Here is a 26,426-nt window from a genome sequence, read left to right as displayed (position 1 = left end):
ATGAGGATGGAACTTCCTTTCTCCTCTTTGCCGTCGTTCCTCGCTCTGCCTGGCGAGTCGCCGATCACCTAGTTCCACTGGCATGCATCGTTTGAGACTTTTATAGCAGCAATTGGGCAAACCGACGGCAGAAATGTATGCCCATGCTTGTTCACAGCATGGGTAGCGAGGGACAGCACATGTTCTCCATTATGGACATTATGGCACATTGATCGCTGGCCGTCGCTCTTCACTGAGCTGGGCCACATCACCGCCTTCAACCACCAGCCGCTCATTGACACAGCCGTGTCCCTTGTCATTCAACCTCTGCGTCGACTGCCTATCGCTTGAGTAATGCCATCACGGATGATCTGCAGAAACTGCTGGATGCTGGCGTGATCGAGCCTGGTGGTGGTGAAAAAAAAAGACGCCGGCCTGCAGCCCTGTGTTGACCGACAGGCAAACAAAGCGGTAATCCCAGACATGTACCCTCTGCCTCCCACAGAAAAACTGTCTTGCTAAGTTCCACGGCTCTACTGTCTTCAACAAGCTGAACCGCCGCCAAGGCTACTTGCAGGTTGTCCTGCACCCAGACAGCCAATAACTCACTGCCTTTGTGAGGCACATGTGGGTCTTTCGATAATACCTGCATGTCCTTAGGCTTCAGCTCCATCCCTAGCTGCTTACAGAAAATGAAGTCCACCATCTTTGCTTGGATCCCGGGTGTGGTGGTGTACCTGGAAGACATTATGGTGCATGGTGTTTCGCCTGCCCTGCACGATGACCACCTGTCCAGGGTGCTTCTAGTGCTCGCCCAACCACAAACTAACTTTGAATGGCGACAAGGGTGTCTTTGCTGCACCTGTCATTGAGTTTGTGCGGTTCTGTCTGACCGCACCAGGTCTGAGCCCGCTCCACTCAAATGTCGATGCTGTCCTGCGCCTGCCTGAATATTTTCAATAGTCAATACATTTTCAATAAAAGTACAGTAAGTGCAACCAACATTTCAACAGTAGGTTTACCTGGTACTTCTGCTTTTGTTTTTCAATATAACCATAATACAATATTAATATAAAAAATAAAGTGCAGCCAACGTCTCTTCAGGTTGAATTAATAGTAGGTTTACCTGATACTTTTGCTGTTGTTTTTCAACATAGAAATAATTCAAATACAACATTAATATAAAAAAAAACAATGTGCAACCAACATCAGGTTAAATGAGCAGTGGTTGACCCTGCTTCTTCTCTCATTTTAATAAACAAAACAGCAGTGCACTAATATTTAACAAAATGTCAAGTGTAACCAACTATTGTATGACTCTAGTTTTTTTTTGAAAAATATCACCTGATCAACATGATCTGGCCACAGAACACTTCTCTGTGCGTTCATTATGTCGCCAGCAGTACTAAAAACCCGCTCTGCTGGCAGAGTGGTGCCGGGAATAGACAGGTACCGTTTAGCAAGGGTTGAAAGCAGAGGTAGCTCTTTCTCCTGACATCCCCACCACTTCAAGGCATTTTCAGTGAAAGGAAACACAGCTTTAACTTGGTAACTTATCACCTCTCCTCTGGCTGTCCGTCTCGTGGATTTTCTTTCACTTTGGCTGAAGGAAACGCCAAACAGTGCATCTAAGGCTTTCTTCTTACAAAGAGCTGACTCATCTACACTTATTTAGAATATCTCCCTCTTTGCAAAAGCCAAAGTGTTTCCACACACCGGACCGCAATGGCGGTTTCCCTCTCCCCGGCTACTTCGTCCAGCTCCCCCTGTCGGATCCCGAGGTGTTCCCAGGCCAGTTGAGAGACAAGTCTCTCCAACGTGTCATGGGTCTTCTCTGAGGCCTCTTACCGGTCGGGTGTGCCCTGAACATCTCCCCAGCGGGTATTCCGGAGGGATCTTCACCAGATGCCTGAGCCACCTCATCTGGTTTCTCTCAGTGTGGAGGAGCAGCCCTTCTCCTCAGAGTTTCTCCCGGATGACAGTGCTTGTACCCGTGATCTTGTGCTTAGGTTCACTACCCAAAGCTCAGACCATAGGTGAGGGTAATGGTTGTATGTTGTTATTTTGAGGGCAACTAGACAGTTATCCAAGCTGTACACTGACTACACTGTATCAAAGCATCCTTTCTTTAGTGATCACATGAAAAAACTAAATATTTACATATTTTTGAAGGGTGTACTCAATTTGATGATATACTGTGTTCATATGGTTTAAAATATCAGGTTTAACTTTTTTAAATGATATATTAGCGTACACCTGCTGTTGAGTAGACAATCCACTAACCTCAACCCTTAACTGCATACTGTACATTTATTGACCTGCATGCTTTAATGCAGATATAAAAGGGAAAAAAGACAAAAATAAGTAGTTTGTGCACATTTTTAATGTACTATTGAATACAACATGTATTATTATTTCAGTGGATGAACACAGAATGTAAACCTCAGTAAAGGTGCAACAAATGGCCAGTTGTAAAGTTCAAAAGATGCAGACAAGCACATACAAATCCTGGAGTGAGCTAAACAACCAAGTGACAACCTCCAAACCCTGAGAATTTGGAGAATATCAGTAAAGACTGGACCAAAGTCCCTGCTGAGATGTGTGAAACCCTGGTGACTACAAGAAACGTTTGACCTCTGTGCTGGCCAAAAGGAAGTACTAAGCCATGTTTGGCTTTGGGATCAGATACTTATTTCCTCACAGTTAAATACATGTAGAATCTTTATTAGGGCTATCAAATATTTACAATTCAAATGACAATTTCAGATTAATCACAGTTTTCAAATGAATTAAACATCATTTGTAACTGTCTGAAATATGTAAATTTTTACTGTATTGTATGAACAGAATGATTACATTTGTATTAACAGCTCCAAATGAACTGAATATTTAAATCAATCTAAACGATAGCACACATGTCTGAAAACCTATTTGCTTAACACTAGCAGCAGAACATTTGGATCACACTTATGTTACTGTTATGTTATGAGCAATGAGTGGTTGCGTTCAAAGTAGGGTTTTATACTGCCGATTACGATCATCCATGAGTGAGATTGGCCGATACCAATCCCATGGATTAACTGTACATTTTTCAATTTATTTATGATGAGTGCTATTGGCCAGGGCTGCCATTAGACAATTCCAAGGGCCTCTGGCACAATAACAAACAAGATCCAAGCTAACTGCATTGCTTGTTTGTATTTTTAAAAACAAAATGTTACTGTGGTAAAAACTGACACTTGGAGTCCGAAGACAAGAAGCTAGGCGGATAATTCTAGCTAGCTCACTAGTTAGTTGCGGTTGTTGACAGCTAGGCAAAGAAAGATGCAAGAGAAGTCGAACACCAATAGGTTTAGTTGCGGTTGTTGACAGCTAGGCAAAGAAAGATGCAAGAGAAGTCGAACACCAATAGGTTTGCCAAGGGTGTGATCAAACACACTGGCATCGATTGGCGTAGCCTGGGTCAAGCTGTCAAAATGAAACCATTGGAGGTTTTACAGATTAGTGTTGATTCTCGCGGCAATATGGCACAAAGTGCGTTCCTTGTTGGCTCACACGATTGTTTTTTGTGATCGGCTTTGAAGGGCATTTATCGGCATATGCCGATTACCTGTTTTTCATGGAAATCGGGCGATAATAATCGGTGGACGATCCATCGGAGCATCCCTAGCTCAAAGACTGTAATTTCAGTTGAAATCACGTTTTGAGTGTATTTTCTGGAATTTCTGACTGCACTTACTGTAAATGCAGCAAATAGTACTTCCCCATTAAGAATTATGAAGTGAGTGACAAGAAAAAACAATTATTGCTATTCTTTGTCTATTTAATTAGATCACACATCCACGCATAATAAAGACATTGTTGTGGTGTTTGTGTGTCCGTGAATGCACCTCGCAGTCATGTAGTGACAATGAGGAAGTGTTGTTCCCCCGACGAAGGGACTATAGATGTGTTTGTGAGTTGGAGATACATATAATGTGATATTTGCTGCAACACAGAGTGACACATGGACAGCTGGAGACCTGCAACGCACCAGGACATTTGATAAAAATCTATGAACTCCAAATTTGCTGGTTTATCAACCCAAAGGTCATCCACCAGGTTTTCTGTATCAAGCTCTCTTAAGTCCAAACATATGTGAATGAAGTTCAAGTTCATGTTTCCCAACAGTAAATTGTTTATAGGTATGAATGCGTCTGTAGGCGATTGACTGAGGACCACTCCAGGGTGTACCTCAGCTCCGTCCCAAAGTTAGCTAAAATTGACTATCGCACCTACCAAAAAAAATCAACATGCATTTGTCCAGTCAAAGTGCAAAGGTACTTTCCAATGATTGGCCATGTATGAAAGTAGTGTAAATGTCTGTCTATGCAAACACGTTACAGGATTACAGTTTAAGAATTTCTACTATGGCATGTTTACCTAAAAATTACTTTTAACATGCAACACATTATCAAGCCACTGAAATGCGCTGCATGCTATGGAAACTGCATGAAAGAGCCATGGGGACCTGTTCTAGAAGTCGTAGAGCACTTCCAGCGCACACGCTAAAGACCATGCCTGTGTCTCACAGCTGAAGGGGCAGTACTGGCCTTTCTCATTGGTCAGCTCTGGCAGACCTTTCCATGGTGACCTGAGAATAGGTAGAGCTCAAATCAGTCACTGTCATCTCCAGTAAACTGAAAATACACATGAAATATTGTCTGTTGTATAATTTCTGAATAAAAACTGCCGCAGCATCATGTTCATGTAGAACAGGGGTTAGCCTGCAGCACAATTTACGAATAAAAGGTAACAAATGCAACCCGCCCTGTTTCGCACCGCCCGCACCGGGGCTCAAACACAGGACCTTCGCAATGGGAGGCGAGAGCGCTGACCACACGGCCAAAAGCCCGGAGTGTCGACGGAGTGTTCAGCGCAGCTCTTAAGGCAAAGGGAGTGAGGTTTACCAACATACACTTGCACAGCCTCACAGGCTGGCATCCGTTACACAAAGACAGCAAAAACGGGGGGGAAAAAGAGCTTAAAAAAAAGGCATCATGCAACACAAATGTTGAAATGCGGATACTAATAATAACACTTTTTGACAGCACTTTTACGTTCTACACATTACAGAAGTGAATTTATTAACAACCTAAAAAAAATTGCCCTAAATTATGCAAAAGTCCATTTTCACAAACTTGTTGCTTAGTAAATATATTTGTAGCCAAAGACGCCATATATCGCCTTTCAGAACAGCCAATAGATACTTGTCTTACTGAGGAGTTGGCAACACTGACGCCAACCACCATAATACAGAAGAAGAAGACGACATTTGTAGACGGTCTCGGTGCCAGCTTCTGCTAGAGATCAATATAAGCCAGACTGCACAGAAGACGGCTCGTTTTGATAAAAACTGGGTTGTAGCTGTTTGTCTGTGTTGCACGGTTGGAAAGAGGTATGGTTTGCTGAGTTAGAACCATTCACTAGGGAGTTATTGATCCCGCAAATTTGAATATGTGAATATGTTTCCAGCTTTACCACAGTACGCAAAAGTTGGTTCTTTTTTTTTTACTCATCATATTTTTTTTTCTCCATGTCCCCTCTGGGGCTCCGTACGATACAGCTTTTCTGCAAACGAGAAATCGCGTCACGTTTAATCTCACAAGTGCAACATCCCAATTAAGAATAGAGATGGACTCAATAGTTGTTAATACACAAAGTGTATTAACAACACAACTATTAATTATTAGTATACAGCCCTCAGTGAAAAAAGTTTGGACAACTCTGAAGTAGAATGTGGAATAAGTGAAATTCATACCTCTCCAGATGAGTATAATGACGTGACAGAACATTTTTGACCAAGGTGACGGTCTTGGCATACGTCTCTTCACCTTGCTTCCTGGCAAAGTAGAGTTTAGCCCGTAAAAAGTAGCCAACAGGCCACAGCCACTCCTGGACAAACAAGGTTCAAGGTGATGAAACAAACATCTTAAACCGCGTCAGTCATCCAACTCCAATTCACTCACCGGTCCTTGGTGGTAGTTGAAGCCTTTTGCCACGTTATAGTTATCATTATCCAGTGCATTGTCGTACACACCACAGTACACCATGTCACTGCAAAAACACAAACAGTGCAGTGTCAAGTAACATGATTTCAAAATACAAGCCTAACTCTTTTCTCATGGGACTTTGAATTGCCAGATACTGTCACAGTGTGCTTTGTTGCAACTGGATTTGAGGAATATTAGAATCCATAAAAAGTATTACTCCGGGTCCAGAGTTTTCATTCCAAGGGGACCAAGTAGCTTCTTCTCAGCCATTTCAAGAGCCTTCCAGGCTCTCTCCACTGTGAAAAGTTCTGGTGCCTGTCAATCAAAGAAGACATTCTTTGACAAATAGCTTACACATCTGCTTTAAGTTCATTCATTTTCTATACGCAACCATACAGTATCTATGAAGGTTCATTTGTTTCTTTATTGCCAAAGTCTTTTTTACAATTATATACTGTAACTGAATTTTTTGCCTTTGAATTTTGTGAACACATTTTTTGCAAGATTTTATGCTGAAAATTTTATTGAATGAAAATTAGCAAGCAACATGCATGCGTTTCAGTTGATGAAAGCACAAACTCAATTTGCTAAAATAGTGTTTTAAAATTCAGTTCATAAAAATTCAGTGCAAAAAAAATTTCATGTTTTAAAATTCATGTTTCGCATTTACACATCCATTAAATTAAAACTGAATCAATCGATTGTGTCTCAGAGCCAGCCAATGAGGTATAAAGTGCATCGTCACGTGGTACCCAAAAACCAAAAAACAAAAGTGTACGTGTGAGTTGTGTGTATGTGCGAACATCAAATTTATTTGCACTGAATTATGTATATTTCTTTTATACACTGAACTTTTATATAACAAACTGAATTTTAAAACATGCACACACATTTTTATTCAATGAAAATTTCAGCATAATTAGAAAAATGTAGTTCACAAATTGTAACTTCAAAAATTCAATTACAGCAATCCCTCATTTATGGCTGTTAATTGGACCACTCCAGACCTGACCGTGACAAGTGAATTTCGGTGAGGTGGGATTCCTTCTTTATAAATGCAATACTTTTGTAGTTGGAACATAGAAAACCTGTTTATGACATTCGAAATATATTCATTTTTTAACATATTTTAACATAAAGCCCTCTAGACATGAAATAACACCCCTATAGTCACCTCTTTGCATGTGTATTCTGAATGCCATATATTTGTATTTAATTTCATTCAACCGTTTTTATGCTTGAACATGATTAATTTTGGCCATAAAATATGTAACATTTGCTGAAATATGCATATTTTTGACTAACAATAGATCATAATATGTAAACTATAATAATAATGTAATAATAATAAGCCGTATTCAACCATGAAAAAGCAATGATTTATTAATTTTTTTGTGTCATAGAGTGAATGCGTAAAATTCAAAGTGCAAAGTGGTTTGACTGTTTTACTGTACATGAAATCAGTGTTACAAAACTCTTTGGTGATAAAGAAAGAAATTAACCTTCATACAAATCTCAGCAGAAGTAACTGAAGGATACGTTCATGTAGAGCAGGTCTATATGTTTTATTATACAATCTAATTGGCCTTATCTTGTTTACCATATTTACACGACAGTATGTCATTTCTGTCCCTGCATGGTGGCATGATGTGGAGGAGTGACTGCAATAGAGTATTATTATTACATCATGCAGTATCTATCAGCTTACCACGACCATGGCAATAGTGAAGTTTGGTCTCAGTTGGTAGTCACACCAGGGGCTGGATGCGCCAACACTGTCTTTATAGATGCCTTTCTTGTGGATCAGGTCGGCATGTTTCTCATGGGGATCCATTGGCTCCCCAGACACCCAGAACCACGGCTCAAAGGATTGCTGGATCTGTTCATTCCATTGGGTGTATGCAATAAACACTTCTTTACCTGCAACGCCATGGACAGTAGTAAAAAGAAACTGTAGTTTTTCTGAACTAACAGGCTGCTGGATGCATTAGCAAATAAAATAGTGTACATATGAACCATTCGATATGTTAAGATTATGTGTATTCTGATGTATGTACTATGTAGTAACAACAACCAATGAAAGTAAGTTTTAAAACACCAAATATGTACATTCCCAGTCAGCATTATTGTTCACACATACTTCTGCTAAAGACCACTCAGGGCGTACTCACACTCGTTCTATTGTGTTATGATGGTTTTGAGTGCAAATTCGTAGCACCCCACCTGGCCGTCCTCGAGCCACGGCCCGTTACCTTGTCCCATCACTTCTATTCTTCTTTACTAAATCTGCTTTTCACAGGGATTACGCTCCAGGACCACCGGCCAATGGCGTAACCTATTCACCTATAGAAATATCTATTTTTGCCAAACGGCTTGCTCCTCCCCCTCCAAACCCTCTTGCTAGCTTGATGTTGACGTTCTCCTCTGATTTTGGATCAACAATTGTAATAAAAGTGTTCTCTCTTCAATTGCCATTGCTCACTGGCAGCACAATCAAGGTTTAAGCCCTAAATATGCCTCCTACACTTATTAAACACGTTTAAAGTATAAAATGTATCGCCACTCACCACTAATGAATGATTATTTAAGATGATCCATGAACACATGGGAGTCACAGCATACAACTATGGTGGGCTCAAGGACTGCCAAACAAAGTTCACAATCTCAGATCTTCACAAAAAAAAACCAACATTATCATTAACATTATGTAAAAATTATGGGATTTTTAAAACATTGGTACATGTATGCTGTGCATTTTACCTGTATTATTACGTATAAATTATTACCAACTTACGGTCGTGAGTGAGCGAGTATGCTGTGGATTTGACTTTTGGATCATTTTGAGTATTTGCACTTTGTTACGAATTGTGTTAATTATTGTTAATAAACGGCGAGGAGCATTCCTGTCATTCAATGACTCTGTGATGTTGCCCCCCGTACATGAAATGGTGCCGTGGCTTACCTCTTCCAATCGTGCCAAGACAGGGGAAGTGGTTATTTACAAAATTATTTTGTATTTACAAAATTTTAGCTTACTGTAAATTTGATTTACCATGATTGCATTTAACCCAAAAACGTGGTACATATTTATAGACAAAGCTTTGTGTTATTATGGTCAGCTTTTCGCCACATTATGACTTTTGCTCTAGTTTTCCCATTTTTGCTGTTTTTCCCTTTAATTTTATTTCTACAATGTGCTACAAGCCAGTAAAAAAAGAGCCACGGGTCGCACTGTGGACACCTCTGCTTCTATAGTTCTTCGTCAGGGTTGAGCATGTGAAGTGATGTCAACCACAGCTCTTTCTTTCTATCGACTATTTCGCTTGCTAGCTTCCTTTGTCACAAGTGAACAAAGGCAACTAATCAGACAAGGGAGGAGATTTTGCAGCTGGAACTAATCCATGTGTTACAGCACTCATTTTTTATTGTAAATGTTGATCCAAAATCAGTGGAGAAGGTGTATCCAGAGTCGTACACACAGAGGAAATACTTTACTACAAGCCGACCAATCCAGGGTCTCTGCATGTTTCAGCACATCAAATGTATTTACTTTTTTAAGATCAGAATGTGTACAATGTCAGACCCATTTCACATTCACACTGGCCAAAAAAGTAGAAATTATGAGCGGGCCGCACAGGTATAGCTGTACAGCTCCATTTTGTAGTTATGTTACAGCATCCTTAAGAATCGAAACATTTAGAAGTATGTTTATGCATTTGCATTAAATACTGTCCGTGTTGGAGTTGCACGTCACGCTACAAGCACAAGCTGAACTCAAAACTGAAACCGGATATGCAACAAAATGCGTACCTGTAGACCAGCGCAGCCTACAAGGGTATTCAAGGGTGAAATGCATGCTGTGTACAAAAAAAGCATACATGTTGGCAGATATGCACTAGCGAAATGCTTTATATGCGGGACCAGGCATGCTACAATTGGCTGAGTGTGAGTACGCCCTGGTATTAACAGACGAGTGACAACATGCAACATGGTGGACAATGACAATCTTGGCGAATTTCATTGTCAAAAGAGACAAAAGGACCAACATTTTTTTAACCCGAATACCCAATCCCAACAATGTATTTATACGACTTTTACGTCTTTTTGCAAGAGAGGCAAAAGTGATGGTGCAACTCTCCACTAATGGATTTCACTTCAGAGCAATTTTAAGCCATAAAAATGGCCACAATGTGGCAGAAGTGCATTTGATAAGAGCTCGACAGGGATCCTGTGGATGGAAAAATCACACATGACAGGAAGGAGGAAGTGAGAGAGCATGAAGGAGTGTAGCGTGCTGAAGGATATGCATTGTAGGGAAATTTTAACGCATGCACACAAACGCACACGTACACACATGCATACACATAGTTCAGTTCCAAATGTGAAAATTGTAAATAGTTCATAGGGTTATATTTGTAAATAAATGATTTTGATGTAAAACAACCCCTTTTTTTGTGTTGTTTATGTTGGTATAGTTGTTACATATTTGAGCTGTCACAAAAGCAGAAAATATTTGTGTCAAAGTGAAAGTTATATTTGAAATGTATCTTTTCACAAAAAGGTGGGTTTCTCTAGTCGGGAAATTATATTTTCCTGAAACTTACCTATATTCTACTGCTGATTACTAAAGAACGGAAAAAAACGGAAAAAGGTAGCAACAGTCTAATCTTTCTTTTGCTAAGTTCCATGTTCATATAACCATAGAACACAATATTCTGTGCGCCTTGAAGGATCAGTCAAAATCGTCTAAAATGGCCGGTACTGAAGGGGTTGTCTTTTGAAAAATGGCTGGGATTGAATGAGTTAAAGAGTAGCCTGTATTAACATAAAAAAAACCAAACGAGTCAGTACCTCACCAGTAATGAACCTCATCGCACATCACTGATCAAAACATTCAAATGTACACATCATACAGTGTTGGCTGCGAAAAGAATTGGTAGATCTTTGTTTCTGGTGGTTATAAAAGCTAGCGTATGTTCTTCAACGTTTTCTTTTTATAGGTGAGCGATGATGAAAGTGTAGTAGTTGTTGGGTAATCAGTGAAAAATGTGTGTCTATGTGTAATGCATGCTTGATACCATTTCTGTGTACTTTAGCTCCATCATAAGGAAACAATCCTTTGGCACGTAGCTCCACAATCCAGCGGATGGCTGATTTACTCAGACCGATTATCTCCACAGCGGCTCCGTCTCTGAATAGACAATGTCACACTGAAATTAAACGCTGACTCACAAAAGAAAGCATATACATCAATTCACCTACTGAGCCATGTGTTCAATTTGGCAAAAATTGGGGTTAGTTTCAAATGTTTGATTTAATGACATATGTTTCTTTCTTCTGTGCCATTTAGTGCAGTGATATCATATCCATCCAGACAGGAAATTTTCTTTCATAGCAAAATGTTTTTTTTGTAGTGATGTGTCACAGTTTGCTATGGAAACATAAAACTCATGGTAGACAAAAACTAAAACAGCAATGCATGACAACAACAACAACAACAACAAAAGACTAAGCTAAACTGGGACAATAAATACATTAGTGTAGTAGTGAGGGGGAGAGTGCATCCTGTCCTCTAACAGAGGCTTGGGAGCTTGAGGGTTCTGTGAGGAGCTTAGCTGTTCCCAGTATTGCACTCTTCTGGGTAGATATGTCAGATGTTCCTGGTATCTACTGGATCCGTCCACCAAGCTTGAAAGTTACTGCCCTCAGTGCACCCATCAATACTGGCACCAGTGCTGCCTTCACACCTCACATTTTATCTAGTTCTTCCTTCAGCCCTTGGTATTTCTCCAGCTTTCTGTGTTCCTTCGGTGGCGTCTGCTATCTTGATTGTGGGACCTCCAGTCCATATTTGGGAGAAATGTTCCAGTACACTATTCCTGCTACCTGTTTGTGCCACTCCATGTATGCCCTTCCTGCAAGCATCTTCTGCTCTTACGTGCTGCACTGTCCCCGGGGGTTCATCGCACAGTCTGCACTTGGGGTCGTGTCTGATGTGGTAGACCCCGGCCTCTATTGATTTAGTTCTTGTGCTGCCATGATTCGTGCCTCTGTGCTGTCTTTCAATTCAGCCTTTTCCAGCCATTGGTATGTTTTCCCGATGTCAGCCACTTCTTCAATTTGTCAGTGATACAGTACATGCTATGCAGGGGCTTGCCCATCTGGCTCCTCCTCCTTACTGGGTTTTGGTTGCATGAGGCATTCACTTGTCATCCTTGTGGGCCATCTTCTTGATGAATTCTTGGAGGCTGTGACACTCACTAGTCCTCGCCTCTCCTCTTTTCGCTTACTGTATAGATCAGGATGCTGGACTAGGAGTGTAATCCTACATGAATTGTAAGGGTGCATTGAGGGCATAAGATGGTGGAAGGAATTGACATACATGGAGGACAACCAGGTTGCAGGAATAGTGTACTGTACATCTGTACCAAATATGGATTCGAGGTCCCAGAGTCAAGATGGCAGACACCACCGAAGGTGGTTGACAACAAATGGGCCAAGATCCTGTAGGACTTCCAGATCCAGACTGACAAACTGATGATGGCCAAGCAGCCTGACATAGTGGTAGTGGATAAACATCAGAAGACAGCAGTGGTGATAGATGTAGCAAACCCGAATGATAGAAACATCGTCAATAAGGAACATGAAAAGCTGGAGAATACCAAGGCATGAAGGAAGAGCTTGAGAAAATGTGTGGCGTGAAGGCAACAGTGGTGCCAATAGTGATGAGTGCACTGGGGGCAGTAACTCCAAGCTGGGTGGATAGCTCCAGCACATACCAGGAACAACATCTGACATACTAGGGACAGCTAAGATCCTGGGGTGTCAAACTTGTGCCATAGAGGGCTGAGACACTGCAGGTTTTCTTTCCAGCCGGTCACCAAAGAGGGTGATTTTAATGATCAACACCTCCTTCAATTTGAGGGAAAAAGATCATAAATTAAATCACCTGCTGGAGAAACTGGTTGGAGAGAAAACCTGCAGTGTCTCAGCCCTCCAAGCACAAGTTTGACACATGTCCGAAAGAGAAATGACACTTTGATACAATGTAAAGTAATCAGCGTACAGCTTGGATTCAAAATAACAGAACACAGCCATTAATGTCTAAACCGCTAGCAACAAAAGTACGCACACCCCTCATGAAAATGTCCAAATTGTGTTTAAAGTTTGGATATTTAATGTGGGTAGCATTATTTTCCCAACACTGCCTTAACTCCCTTGGGCATAGAGTTGACTAGAAAATCACAGGTTGCTTCTGGAATACTCTTTCGTCCTCCATGATGACATGATGGACACCTTGCACTCCATCTTCCGTTTGAGGATTCCCCACAGATGCTCAAAAGGGATTAGGTTCACCACATTTACACCACAGTTGTCATTTTGGAGATGTGTTTGGGCTCCTTATCATGTTGGAATACTGCCCTGCATCTCACTTTACCTCGGGAGGGCATCATGGAAATACATTGGAAAACAAAGCAGACGTGGACAGCCAAACCGTACTAAGAGTTGTTCAAAGACATAGCTATTGATACCAGACCTTCTTTGCCAACTGGATAGGAAAGATAAAAAAAGTTGGACTTGTTGGAGACTGGTTGTGGATCCCTGGGGACCTCAACATTGCTGACATCATCACAAGAGGAGGCATCCCTGCTTGGGGGGACCCATGATGAAGCCATAAACCTTAAAAAAATAGTGCGCTGAGCAAGGATACCAAGGCACTAAGAGAAGATATCATGGTTTTACAAGACGATAACGCTGACTTGCGCGCTGCTCTTAAGGAGATTAAAAACCCCATAGAAGAAAATAGAACATTAGGCAATGATATCAAGGTTTTGCAGGATGATGTCAAGGCACTAATGACGTCATCCTTTGCAAAGGTACTAAGCAAAGGAAAATATCACTGAGCACTTGAAAAATATATGTTCCTCACAAGGCTCTGAATTACACCCAGGTCAAAAGACAAGGCAGTCCATAACAGAGGAGAACCAGATGAAATGGATGCTCCTTCAACAAAGCAACAGACTGCCAACTTCCTACAATCAAGGGTGGTGGATCTATCTATCAATACCATTGATGCTTGCATCCCACCGTATGGCATAAACACCTGCACACCCGTTGTCATCGTTAAGTTCACCAAGAGGAAAATCAAAACTGCACTGCTGAAAAAGGGAAAGAAGCTGAGAGGCACAAACATATACATGAATGAGCATCTGACAAAACGCAATGCTGACATCACCAAGAAAGCATGAGACTTGAGGAAGCAGAGAAAGATACAAAGCACTTGAAGCACCAATGGCAAAATTCAATGTTATTGAATTACGTTCAATAACATTTGACATTTGGAGAGCTGCAATGATGAATCGATGATTAATCAATTATCCAATTAAATCAACAACTATTTTGGTCATGGATTTATCATTTCATTTAAAAATGTACTGTAATTATCATGATTTCAGCTTCTCAAATGTGACTTTTTTAATTTCCTTAGTCATCCATGAAAGCACACCTATTATGTTTGTGTTGCAAAACAAGATAGTCACACACCTCAGCTTTGACTTTGGAAAAGAGCAATCAACATTTTGGGCTCTTTCTGATATCTTGCAAAGCAAACCACTGCAGAGATGTGAGTACAGCGTGCGTAAGAATATTCCCACGTAAAAATGTGTTTAAAAAAAAAATCAGATTAATCGTTTAATCAAAAAAATAATCAACCGATTAATCGGTTATTAAAATAATCGTTAGTTGTAATACTAGACATTTGATATCATTGTCGTAAAGGGCTGCTCAACAAAGGACTGGAATGAGTAACCCATGTACCTACATTCAAGTTAAGTTGAAAAGTGTCCTTCACAGTCTTCTCAGCCTTTTCAAGTGCAGGCTGGCTTCAGTCCAAAAGAACTTGGCAGAGGTTTAGACATTAATGGTTTTGTGAGGGGACAGTAAATTTACACAGTTATCCAAGCTGTACACTGACCACATTGCATAAAAGTGTAATTTCTTTGATGTTTGAACCCTGAGTATGTGATCAGTTTGTCTCTGTGTTACCTGGGAGTAGCAGGTATGCCTTTATTTCTTGCTCGGTCACTCTCTCCCATTTTATCCATCCATGTGCCACAGTTAAAACGGTTTCCTCCGTGCACAAAGCCTGTTGCTGGATCCACGTTGACAACCACATTGAACCCTAGAAGGAAGAAGAATAGCTTAGAAAGCTAGTCTATTCATAAATGTTGGAATGTTGAATTTGTCTTTATATGATGTCTTTTCAATGACATGGCATTTGAGAGAAAACAATCAGAATGAAAGAGATGTCATGTTTATGTTGAGGTCATGCCTTTGTAAGGAAGTAAACTCAGAATCAGCACGGGGTCAATTATTTCTCCCACTGTATGCATGTGTGTTTATGTATATGTATATGTATGTGTGTGAATGAATTCTTGCCAAAATATTCCCCCTGCCCATCACTTGTATTCATGTATTTTTTAAAAAAAAACATTCCGACTTAAATTTCAACAGTCACATTTCAAATTGTAAGTCCACTTCTACCATAAAGCCTAACGATTGAAAAAGGATCTGTGTTGACTGCCCCCATTACTCTGATGAATATGCCTTTCAATATCACATGATCATCACATGATCTTCAGGAATTAACTAAATGTATTTGTTTGTATATTTCTCTACTCTTTTTCAGCCTTTGAGAATGTCTCTCTGATGTGTTAAAGTATAACTCATCCACCCTGTTATGCTATTTTATTGTTACTGTTATTTGAAAAGTTTTTGAAAAGTTCAAGATCATAAGCGGGACACTTGCACCCATTTTGCCTCTGCATTGTTAATCACCTCAGAAATTGGTTTGGGCATGCTTGATGCAGTGTTTTCAGGAGGCTAGTGGGAATGTTGCTCCAGGTGGTGAAGATGGCTTCACGGAGGGCACCCCCTGCCTGGAAATGATGTCCTTTTTTTATAAACTTCCTTTGCTATCCATCCCCAAATGTTCTCAATTGGATTTATACCAGGGGAACATGTAGGATGGTCCAAAAGAGTGAGCCTATTCCTCTGGAAGAAGTCCTTTGTCAGGTGGACATTGTCAACTGCAGCCTTGTCCTGTTGAAAAACCCAGTCATTACCACACAGACGAGGGCGTTAAGCCATGAGGGATGCCCCCTGCAACATCTCCGCATAGCCAACTGCCTTTTGATGCCCTTGGCCAAACTGAAGTGCCATTGTTCCATTGAAGGATAAAGCACTCCAGATCGTGATGGTGCCCCCTCCACTGTGCCATGTGGAAAACATCTCAGCTGGGATCTCCTTGTCATGCCAGTAACATTGGAAGCCATCAGGACCGTCAAGGTTCCATTTTTTTTTTTCAGAGAATAAAACTTTTTTCCATCTTTGAATGTCCCATGTTTGGTGCTCTCATGCAAATTCCAAATGGGCAATTTTGTGGCGTTGGAAGGAGACAAGGCCTTTGAAGACGTTTTTTCTACTTCAAACCCTTCTCTCAAAAAAGTCGTCTGATGGTTGTTGGACTACACTCAGCACCAGTAACAACCTTCATTTGGACAGAGGATTGTCCCGTGTCTTGACGGGCAGCCAATCGGATCCTCCAGCTCAGGGCTGGCGACATTTTTTTGGGTCTACCACTTGACTTTTTGTTCCATAACCCTTTTGTTCCATAAAAGAGAGAATTTTTTTTTGCCTTTGCCATCAAGAAATCATACAGTGTAAATACCTGACAAAAAATGACATTGAATTCACATTTTTGCCAAAATTTGGGCTTTTGTGTTAAACTTTTGATCAGCTGATGAACAGCCGATTTCACTTTAATGCTTGTTTGCTTTAAACTGCGTACACAGAACAATTTTTGTCTGTTTCTTCTTTTTGCATTTTGAAGCTCAAATTAAAACCTCTTGAAGATCCAAGATTTCTTTCTCTTCATTATGCTACTATTTAATGCTATTACACTATTATGCTATTATACTCCAGAGCGACATACAGGAAAATACAGTACTCCACTTTTGAGGTGTAGGGTAATACTTTTCTCACACACCTACCTTCGTCTCTCATGTTCATGTCTATCCTGGGTCCAGCATTTCTCTCTTTGAAAGAAATTCCTTCGAGGTGGCGCTGCAGAATCTCTTGGATCACATCATATAGAGGTTGCTCCTGTACACAAAACACTGAGATCTCAATTCTTTTACTTCACAGGGTAATCTTTGGTTTGGTTTGGTTTGGTTTAGTTTATTTGAACATGAAGGTTACAATGGAATACATCTCGTGAATCATTCTTTGACAGTTCCACATGTCCAAAAGGAGTAGGAAGAAGCAAAGCTTATTTAATCCTACCCCCCATCCATTCTACATCTAGTACAGTACATGTAGTTCACTTCCTGGATTCCATGTCATGTTTTCAGTGATAGTCAGGATAACACATAATAGATAACGGTGAGATAGCCCTCCCCCCCAAAAAAGAGAGAACATTCATAATAATGATAATAATGATGACAATACTAAATAAATAAATAAGAACAAAGCTTTTTTTTTTTCCTTTCTTTTTTTTTTCCTTTCCTTTTTTTTTTTTTTTAAACACAACAAAGAAAATTATAAAAAAATAAATAAAAATAAATAAATAAAAAATACAATTTAATTAAATAAAAAATAAATAAATAAATAAATAAAATAAAATAAAATAAAATAACAAACCTGACAGAACAATCAGGACTCTTCTGCCTTGTATTTAGCAAACATCAACTGCTTGTATTGTTTTTTGAATTTGCTCATCTCTGTACATTGTTTGAGTTCTTTACTCAATCCGTTCCATAATTTAATTCCACACACGGAAATGCTGTGGGTTTTCAGCGTTGTTCTCGCATATAAATGTTTTAGGTTTAATTTTCCTCTAAGATCATATTTCTCCTCTCTGATTGAGAAATACTTAATTAGATTTTTGGGTAACGAGTTATTATTAACTTTATACATCTTGGAGGCAGAAAAGGTGGGAAGTGCTGTACACTGATGGCACAGGGAAGGTACATACCACTTCTCCTGGTTTACAGGGCTCGCTATCATCAGTTGGGTACATGCGTGTGACTGGACACTGGAGGATACTGTGCCCTTCGGGAACATGGCTGACGTAATCCTGAATAGAAGCAATATAGTAACAATGAAACACAACATACAACAACATAGAAGTCAAACTGTTGGTAATGTCAATTCTTTTCATTCAAATACAGGCCTGCTTTGACTCCAACCCATTTTCTAATTTGTATATCCATAAGTAGATACAGTAAGTGACATAGTTTGTAAGATTTTGCCTTTATATACCACCAACATTGACATTTAAATGAAACAGTCACAATGTGATTTAAATTTAGAATGTATGCTTTAATTAAAGAGGTTCCACTAAAAATGGGAAATTTTATGTATGCTACGTCTGTTTTCGAGGCTCAAACGTTTTTGGACATTTGACATAATTAGAATTTTTAACTCTTTCTACTTCTGGGATTTCCTTTATTTATTTATTTTACTAAAATGCACATGTAGAGCTATCTCTCGAGTAGAGGCTGTCATGATCTGCATTCTGCTTTGGTCTGCTGGCCTGTCCTTTGCAGTCCTGCAAAGACTCCTCCCCTGGACCTACCTGCAACTAATCTACCATTAGACCTTCTTAAACCATGCCACTGTGATTGTTCCGAGCCGGATGTTGTCTCGTCTTGCCTGCATGTGCACACTTTGTTTGCTCCTGCCACTTTTTGCTAGTATACCTTGTGAACTTGTATCCCTTGCTGCCTACTTTTCCTTGTAAGTAGTTGAGCTACCTAGTATTTCCTTAGCTGCTACTTTGTGCTTGTTTGTACTTTTAGCTTACCGTTGTAAAGAGAAAAAGTCATAATTTTACAAGAATAATGGAAAAGGGAAAAATAATTTTTGTAGCATAAAGTTAAAATATTAGAAAAAAAGACATTATTTTTTTAAAAGTCATATGATGAAAAACAAAGCAACAGTGTTATTATTGTAAAATTATGCTGGGAATAAAGCCATAATTATGATAATACAGACACATGAGGAGGTTCAGTTGGAGACACTTGCTGACTCCGCCTTCTTGCAGAAGCTTGCTGAAGCTTGCTGATAGCTTGTCTCTCTGGTTGTTTCAATTGCTTCTATTCCTTCATACGGTATTTGACAACATACAGAGCAGTCCATAGCCAGTTGTTCCCAGGTGCTTGGATTGATCTTCATCGCCTTCAAGTTCGTTTTGATGCAGTTTTTGCAACAGAGTCGTTGACCACCCTCTAGCCGCTTCCCAAAGCTTAGTTCACTGTAGAGAGCTAGTTTTGGTAGGTGTGAATCGTCCGGACGACAAACATGTCCCGTCCACCTCTGTCTAGATGCTGCTAATAGAGCTCCTACACTTGGCATGAAAATTAAAAAAACACCACAAATGGAAAAAAAAACTGCTGTAATTTTATGAGGAAAAAAATCAAAATATAAGAGAAAAATTGGAGTTGAGGATAAACCTGTAACATTATCAGGCAAAAAATGTAATTTGTTAGCATGGAGGTGAACTATTAAAGAAAAAATGTGTTTTAAAAGTCATAATATTATGATAAACAAAACAAACCAAAGTTGTCATTTTTGGTACATTATGTTGGGGAAAAAGTTATAACATTATGGGAATAAAGTCAAAAGATGGGAATATAGTCATAATATTATGAGAACAAAATTTGCAAAGATTATTGTAGAAAAAGTTTAAATATTTGGAAAATAAAAAAAAAAAGTAAAATTGGGAAAAAAAGAGTGAAATCCATACTAATAATAGGCTTTTTCACCTACATCACAAAGCTGAAATGCATTTTTTTCTTGAAATATATATAACTTCTTTGCATAAGCGGCCCTTGTATCCTTTCATTTTTCACTATTGGCCCTCGCTGGAAAAGTTTGGACACCCCTGACTTAGCTCCAACCGCTTGTTGGCTATTCTTCCATAGACTTGGTGGTTTCCAGTTGCCGACTCAAAGTCCTGCTGAATATCTAGCCTGGACCTTGTTGTCCGCCCACTTCTTGCAGCTTCTCTTCTTTTGTTCCATTTTGCAAATCACAGCAAAAGCAATATGAAGCGTCTAGATATGGAATAAACAATTGTAGATGCATACTAGCTTAAACATGGAAGGTTAAAGCAAACGCTGCAAGTGTGTTAACTAATCAATGTTTGTCAGCACACAGCCGCATCCCCAAAGGATTCCATGGAATCTAAAAAGTTTTACACCGCAATGTAAAAGGAGTGCAAAATCCTATTTGATCAGAGATTTAGATAAAACATAGACCAGAGCTATGGCAGGGAAACACATTATTCAAGTAAAAAATAAGGAACTCTTCGAGCTCTCCAAAACACAACTATATGGCTCTTAACACGTATTGAGTTATCCAGCCTTGTTCTATAGTCCCCCCTTGTATCTATATTCCAGTTTCCTCCTACCTGGAGGCACTGTAGCCACCACCACACAGCATCACGGCAGTTGTATCTGGCAAAGCGACCTTCTCCCAAAAGGTTTGGAATCAAACCATGACGTAACGTCCCCGCGAATGCCAAAATGATGTTTCTAAGAAAGTGTAGAAAGGCTATTGTTGAAATACTGTACGTGACCCAAAAGTCCACCAATCAATATCATTACACACACATACTAACTGTGCACACATATTCTCAGGGCAGTGAATGGAAGGCAACTGGGCTCTTTAGGTTGTCGTAGAATACCTTTCGCCTCTCATCTCATCAGTCTCATCAGGTAAGAGGCAAACAAATTTATTTAATTATTTATTTGTATTAATGTCTCTTCTGTTGTTGTTGCTTAATTTATTGGTATTAATGTTTCTTCTGTTCTTATTCATTTTCTTGTGTTTTCTTTCTTGCTTTTTTTGGGAGAATGAACAGAACAAGAATTGAATTGCATAGTATGACTACCTGTTTTACTGTGCATATGACAATAAAACTCTTGAATCTTGAACCTTGAAACTGTCTTCTAAGACAACCTGAACAGTTCAGTTGTGATCCATTCGGTTCCCTGGGAACACAATGACCTGGATGAATGAGAATATTTAGACATGTGCACATGTAAACATGTAGATTCATACCGGGCTTCTGTGTGCCTCCCAGTGAGAAGCATCAGTCCTCTGAGAGAAATGAAAGTGTCTCTGCCCCAGCAGCGGAAAATTCCAGTGGAGAAATGAGGGAGGCCTGAGATGAGAATTAGTAATAATCAGAAGTCTTCTACTGAGTAAAGCCATAAAATGATTCTCAATTTTTAAATTACTGTATTGACCCGAATATAAGACAATGCTTTTAAGATTTGGATTTGCAGAAAAAATTGTAAAGAAAAAAATTAAAGACACACAAAAGGACAAAATCATCTTTTGTTAAAAACAAACAACTAATTGTTTTCAGTAGCAGTACATTGCAATACAACAGTTGTGGGGTCTATGTGTAACTATTTCAGTTACATATTCAAAACCCTCCCGTCAGCCCTCCCGTTTTCCCCCTGGAATCTCCCGTCGCCCTCCCATTTAAATAGTTTCCCGTATTTTAATAAAATTCTCTTCGGTACTACATGTTCTAATGCAGTAGTTGTCCCTTGCCGCTTCACGTTTCAAATTTCACGGCTTCGCCCTATCACGGTTTTTCAGAAATATATAATTAATAAATCAAGCTGGGTTTTTTTTGGTTGAATAAGACCAATTATTACTCCAAAATATGCATATTTAAAGGAAAATTGCATTATTTTTTTTATTTTTAAAAGAGACAGCTAAGAATGCATGTAATGGGACACATTGTTACGCTTAACAACTACATTACTGTTGTAGTGACACCTCGCCACACTGGCTAGCTACAAGGTGGCTAGCGACTAACTTCACCACACATTCACTCACAGAGCATCAGAGCCGTGCTCAAAATGCTTCAGGCCATTACCAAAAGGTAATGCTACATATTGGAGCTGCTGCTGTGTTTTTGTTTTTAAGATTGGAAAAATTAACGCGAGGTGTAGCGTTCGTTTCTATGTTGCTATGTGAAATCAAAGCACCCAGAAAGGAAGTTCTGGTAATGCTTAAAAATGACCAAAATATGGCAAAATACTATTATTTTATTAAATACTATTAAAGTATTACATGTTATCATAAATGTACCTGTTACTACATTGTCACAGAATGTATATAAAACATTGGTGGAGGCTTTTGGAGGTGTTTCATTTGCAGGCTTTCTAGGTGGAATAGGTGTGTCCCATTACAAGCATTAATGAACTGCCTCGTTTATCTGTTTTTATATTGTTAGAACGCACAGAAAAGAGAAAGATGGGTGTTCATGTCTCAAGTTTTCTCAAAAGTAAAAAAAAAGTGCAGTTTTCTTTTAAGCAAATTTGACACATTTCTTGCCGAAATCAAACATTTTCAAGCATAAAAATGACTAAATGAAGTAAAATAAAAATATAAGACATTCAGATGATGCATTCATGACGTGATGATATACACTATAATATTCTACACTGGTCACTAGGTGTCAGTAATGTTACTGTAATGTTGGATGAGACACACAAGCGCCAGACTTGATCGCCGGAACAACTGGCTTTTATTGCAGGTTTAAATGATGTCACAATCCCTAACATAAGCTACTGTTGTGGCCATAACCCACGGCACGCCAAACCTCTACTCTGAAACCCCACCTTCCTGTCCGCTTGCCCACTTAACTCCCCTAGCACTGGAACACATTTACTGCAACACCCACACAAGCACAAATCTTATTTATGTCTCACATGTCTTATTTCCTTGTTGCTTGAGCAACGGTAATATGCAAGGACAAATGCCTTTGCGCACCCCGGACGAAAAGTTTTCTTGCGTCAGGGAACTTGGATCGGATGATCTCACTTGTTCAGACGTTTTTTGCACCGCCACTCCATCCTTTCCAGATTTTTTTCTAGGGGAAAACTATTCTTATATTGGGATCCATACGGTATTTTAGAGTCTCTTTTGAGACAACTTTTAACAAACAGACATCAATGCTTTTGTCTTGTGGTAACCTGCAGCTAGTGTGACACAGGACTGCTCCCTCTGGCCTGTTATTGGGTTGACCCGATACGGAACGTTCTCAACTTTCGTGGAAAGAGGAGGCAGGGCGGGGAAGCGTCCAACTCCACACATCTGAAGTGAACCCAATGCTAGGTGTCGCACAAAGCTTGAGCCACTCTGGATGAAACTGTGAACAAAAAAAATAACCATATATAGTATACATAAATAGCCAAAGGACTGTGTTTAAAGTTGTCTAACTGCAAACAGCTACCTTGGCATGAGCTTGAAGGTTGTATCCAGAGCTGTGCTGAAGGTTGATACAAGGATGGCATCAAAGTATGAGGGAATGAGATAGCGTGGGATGTGTTTCAGGTAAGCAAACATGGCACCCAACCACTGGCCAACCTGGAGACATGACAAGGAAATTGATGACAGCGTTTCTATTACACCAGAGATCATCAGCTACATTTAGCTACATGTGTGTGTGTGTGTGTGTATGTGTGTGTGTACGCACGCACACACACACACGTGCACGCCCACACACACACACACACACACCCCCACACACACCCCCACACACACCCCCCCACACACACACACATATATATGTGTATATACACTCTATACTGTATACAGATATACATAGTCTATATTGATAGTAGGAGAGGTAGATCTTTGGGACTTGGTCATTTTAAAAAAATGAGCACCTGTTGAACACACAGTGGTGTGATAAAATATTGTACAGTAGTTGTAAACCTCTACTTCTCTCTTGTTACGTTTTTACATCGCATGTTCAGCTCATGAAAAAAGCAAAAACAAGTGTTTGTTAATGTTTTTTTAGTGTAATTCACTTGGTATCAAACCTACTTGCACTCCTATACAATCAAGTGCCAGCTTATTTTACTGTAACTATTCCACTCCCATTCAAAGGAGCCAACTGGTATGCTCAATACATCTGGCCATCAAATTGTCATCACGATCAGTTGTGGAAATATAACATGCAGTGTTTCCCACAGGACTACAATCTATTTGTGGTGGTGTTATGGGTCGACATGACGTAGTTTACTTCGCATAACAGAGCATAACACAGGTGCATGTCATTGTAATGGGCTCTGAAAAAGAGAGGAATATCGTTGTGGAGACAACAAAAATTGAGTAAAAAAGATGAAACGCAAAATAAATTTGTCTATTTTTTATGTCATAACCAAGATGGAGGCGGCTGTGAGTGCTTTTAAGTGAGAGAGGGGCCCACAGCAGCCCCTAAGGCTCGCTGGAAACAATGATATGTGCTATCATGTCAGAGTCTCAAAAAAGACAGATTTGTTGCTAGTCACTTTTTTGATAAAGATGACCTGTAGGAGTGTGACTACTCGCTAAATATAGCAACAAAGCAGCTACATTGATCCCTCCTGTTACGTCTTCTTATGTTCTGACAGAGCAGGTGCGTATAAGGCGTGTTAGTAAGCAGAGTTACGATGCCATCTACTGTATGGAACGACAAGCTACAAGTCATTATAATGTGAGGGCAAGCAGGTAGCACCAAATCTATTTGTGGTGAATTGCCTAAAATAAATGAATGTATGGGAAACACTAACATTAAAAGGTATACAGAGCAGATTGTCAATTATACTTCATTCCCTACCAGCCATACTGTTGCTATCTTAGACTTACGAATCTTACAGGCAATGCTGTCTGCACTTTCACTTTCATTATGTGCTGCAATGCCAGGCGAGGCTAGATGTGACCAGCTGACATGATGACACAGTGGGTCTACACTTCTAGATGTGACAACAATAATGTTCTTTCCATTCAGCTGTGGCTTTACCTGTGCCAGTGGTCCTTCTCGGTGTATGAGTCGATTGGAAACATAGTCAATAAGCCAGTCTCCTTCTCTCAGGTTTGAACAAACGGGATGGCCCAAGTCGTTGTTGGCACGAATATCAGCCAACACTGACATCAGTCCTACAGAGCACAATATTTACAATCAGGTACAAGTAGATTTACACTCAGGGAATACTGCTTTTATGTTGTTGGGAAGCAACAGTACACAGTAAAATGCACAGGACAATCCGCCCTTATGGATCATGGTTGTGCGATGCATTTTGCACTGTGTGTGTGTCTCTCTCGGCTGGTGAAAAGCCCCGCCGTGATGAAATAATGTACTTCATGCGATGGACAGTCTGCCTAAAAGCACATGAAAAGGCGAGGCAATACAGGACAGAGCATACACTCCTGATTAAAATTTTAAGACCAGAAATTGCAAGAATTTACATATTTCACTGTTGGATCTAAAGGACGTTCTAAGTAGAGCCTCACAATGGAAAAAGAAGAAACGGGGGTGAGAGAAAAACATTTTCAGAGAGCAGGTTATTACAAATAAGCTTTAAAGTGAAATAGGCTCTTCATCAGCTGATAAAAAGTTGTATAAATAAATAATACTTTGATGGTGTTAATGTCAGGGCCGCACGCTTAGCATGTTCGCCACACAGTCAGGAGATCGGGAAGACTTGGATTCAAATCTCCGCATCTCTGTGTGGAGTTTGCATGTTCTCCCCGTGCGTGTGTGGGTATTCCGGTTTCCTCCCACATTCTAAAAACATGTATGTTAGGTTAATTGGTGACTCTAAATAGTCCATAGGTATGAATGTGAGTGTGAATGGTTGTTTGTCTATATGTGCCCTGCCATTGGCTGGCGACCAGTCCAGGGTGTACCCCGCCTCACAAAGCCAGCTGGGATAGGCTCCAGCATACCCCCGCGGCCATAATTAGCATAAGCGGTGTTAATGTCATCAAGTTAAACTCTTTTTTTATTTTTTTAGTTTTGCCTCTTTTTTTAGGTTGGCCTTGCTCCATCATTCACACAGACGACAGTGGATGTGTTGTCACTCAATCTTTATTTTATTTATTATGCCACTGCTGTGTCTTCCTAACATTTCCTCCATTTCCATAAAAGCCTGCTTCTTCATCCTCGTCGTCTTCCCACCTGATTACAATTCAATCAAGGCACTTTAAATACGGACGCCACATTCATGAGTTACTTTGCATTGAACTTTTATGGTTCAGTAGAGGCGTGGAAAGGGTGTAACTTGAGGCGGTGATGCATTTGCACACTTCTCCTCAAGGTGGAATCTATCAACCACAAATTGCGTGAATGTGTGCGTACGTCACTCTTTAATTAGTGAATATTTTTGTCTGGACGCGCATTTTGGGTTTCTGGCACACACAGACTTTTAGTCAGATTTCCACGCACAATCTTATAGATGAGGGCCCTGTGCTACTTTTTCCTTCAATGGAACAATGGAGCTTCAGGTTGTTCAAAGGTGTCAAACGGCAGCTGGCTATGTGTAGATGTTGAAGGGGTCATCC

The 26,426-nt window shown here is 40.0% G+C and overlaps 1 protein-coding gene across 3 annotated transcripts in view; it reads right to left on the bottom strand.

Moving 5' to 3' along the window:
* Positions 1 to 2,344: 2,344 nt before the first annotated feature.
* agla (amylo-alpha-1, 6-glucosidase, 4-alpha-glucanotransferase a) overlaps positions 2,345 to 26,426 on the bottom strand; it is a 59,803-nt gene continuing 35,721 nt past the window's right edge. For 2 of the 3 annotated variants that reach the window (XM_054766601.1, XM_054766603.1), the window contains exons 22-35: positions 24,886 to 25,022; positions 23,332 to 23,465; positions 23,072 to 23,247; positions 21,138 to 21,240; positions 20,485 to 20,608; positions 18,046 to 18,147; positions 17,063 to 17,174; positions 15,057 to 15,192; positions 11,090 to 11,202; positions 7,720 to 7,931; positions 6,229 to 6,326; positions 5,988 to 6,075; positions 5,780 to 5,913; positions 2,345 to 4,612 (exon numbers count right to left, since the gene is read on the bottom strand). In XM_054766601.1, the coding sequence (XP_054622576.1) occupies positions 4,495 to 4,612; positions 5,780 to 5,913; positions 5,988 to 6,075; positions 6,229 to 6,326; positions 7,720 to 7,931; positions 11,090 to 11,202; positions 15,057 to 15,192; positions 17,063 to 17,174; positions 18,046 to 18,147; positions 20,485 to 20,608; positions 21,138 to 21,240; positions 23,072 to 23,247; positions 23,332 to 23,465; positions 24,886 to 25,022 (1,787 nt within the window). In that variant the 3' untranslated portion in view covers positions 2,345 to 4,494. Of the gene's footprint in view, positions 4,613 to 5,779; positions 5,914 to 5,987; positions 6,076 to 6,228; positions 6,327 to 7,719; positions 7,932 to 11,089; positions 11,203 to 15,056; positions 15,193 to 17,062; positions 17,175 to 18,045; positions 18,148 to 20,484; positions 20,609 to 21,137; positions 21,241 to 23,071; positions 23,248 to 23,331; positions 23,466 to 24,885; positions 25,023 to 26,426 lie in introns of those variants that run through there. The other variant, XM_054766604.1, reaches the window with a different exon arrangement.

This window comes from Dunckerocampus dactyliophorus, chromosome 2 (genome assembly GCF_027744805.1).
Source record: "Dunckerocampus dactyliophorus isolate RoL2022-P2 chromosome 2, RoL_Ddac_1.1, whole genome shotgun sequence".
NCBI classification, from domain to species: domain Eukaryota; kingdom Metazoa; phylum Chordata; class Actinopteri; order Syngnathiformes; family Syngnathidae; genus Dunckerocampus; species Dunckerocampus dactyliophorus.
The sequence above is the reverse complement of the archived record's forward strand: the minus strand, read 5'-3'. Positions and strand labels throughout refer to the sequence as shown.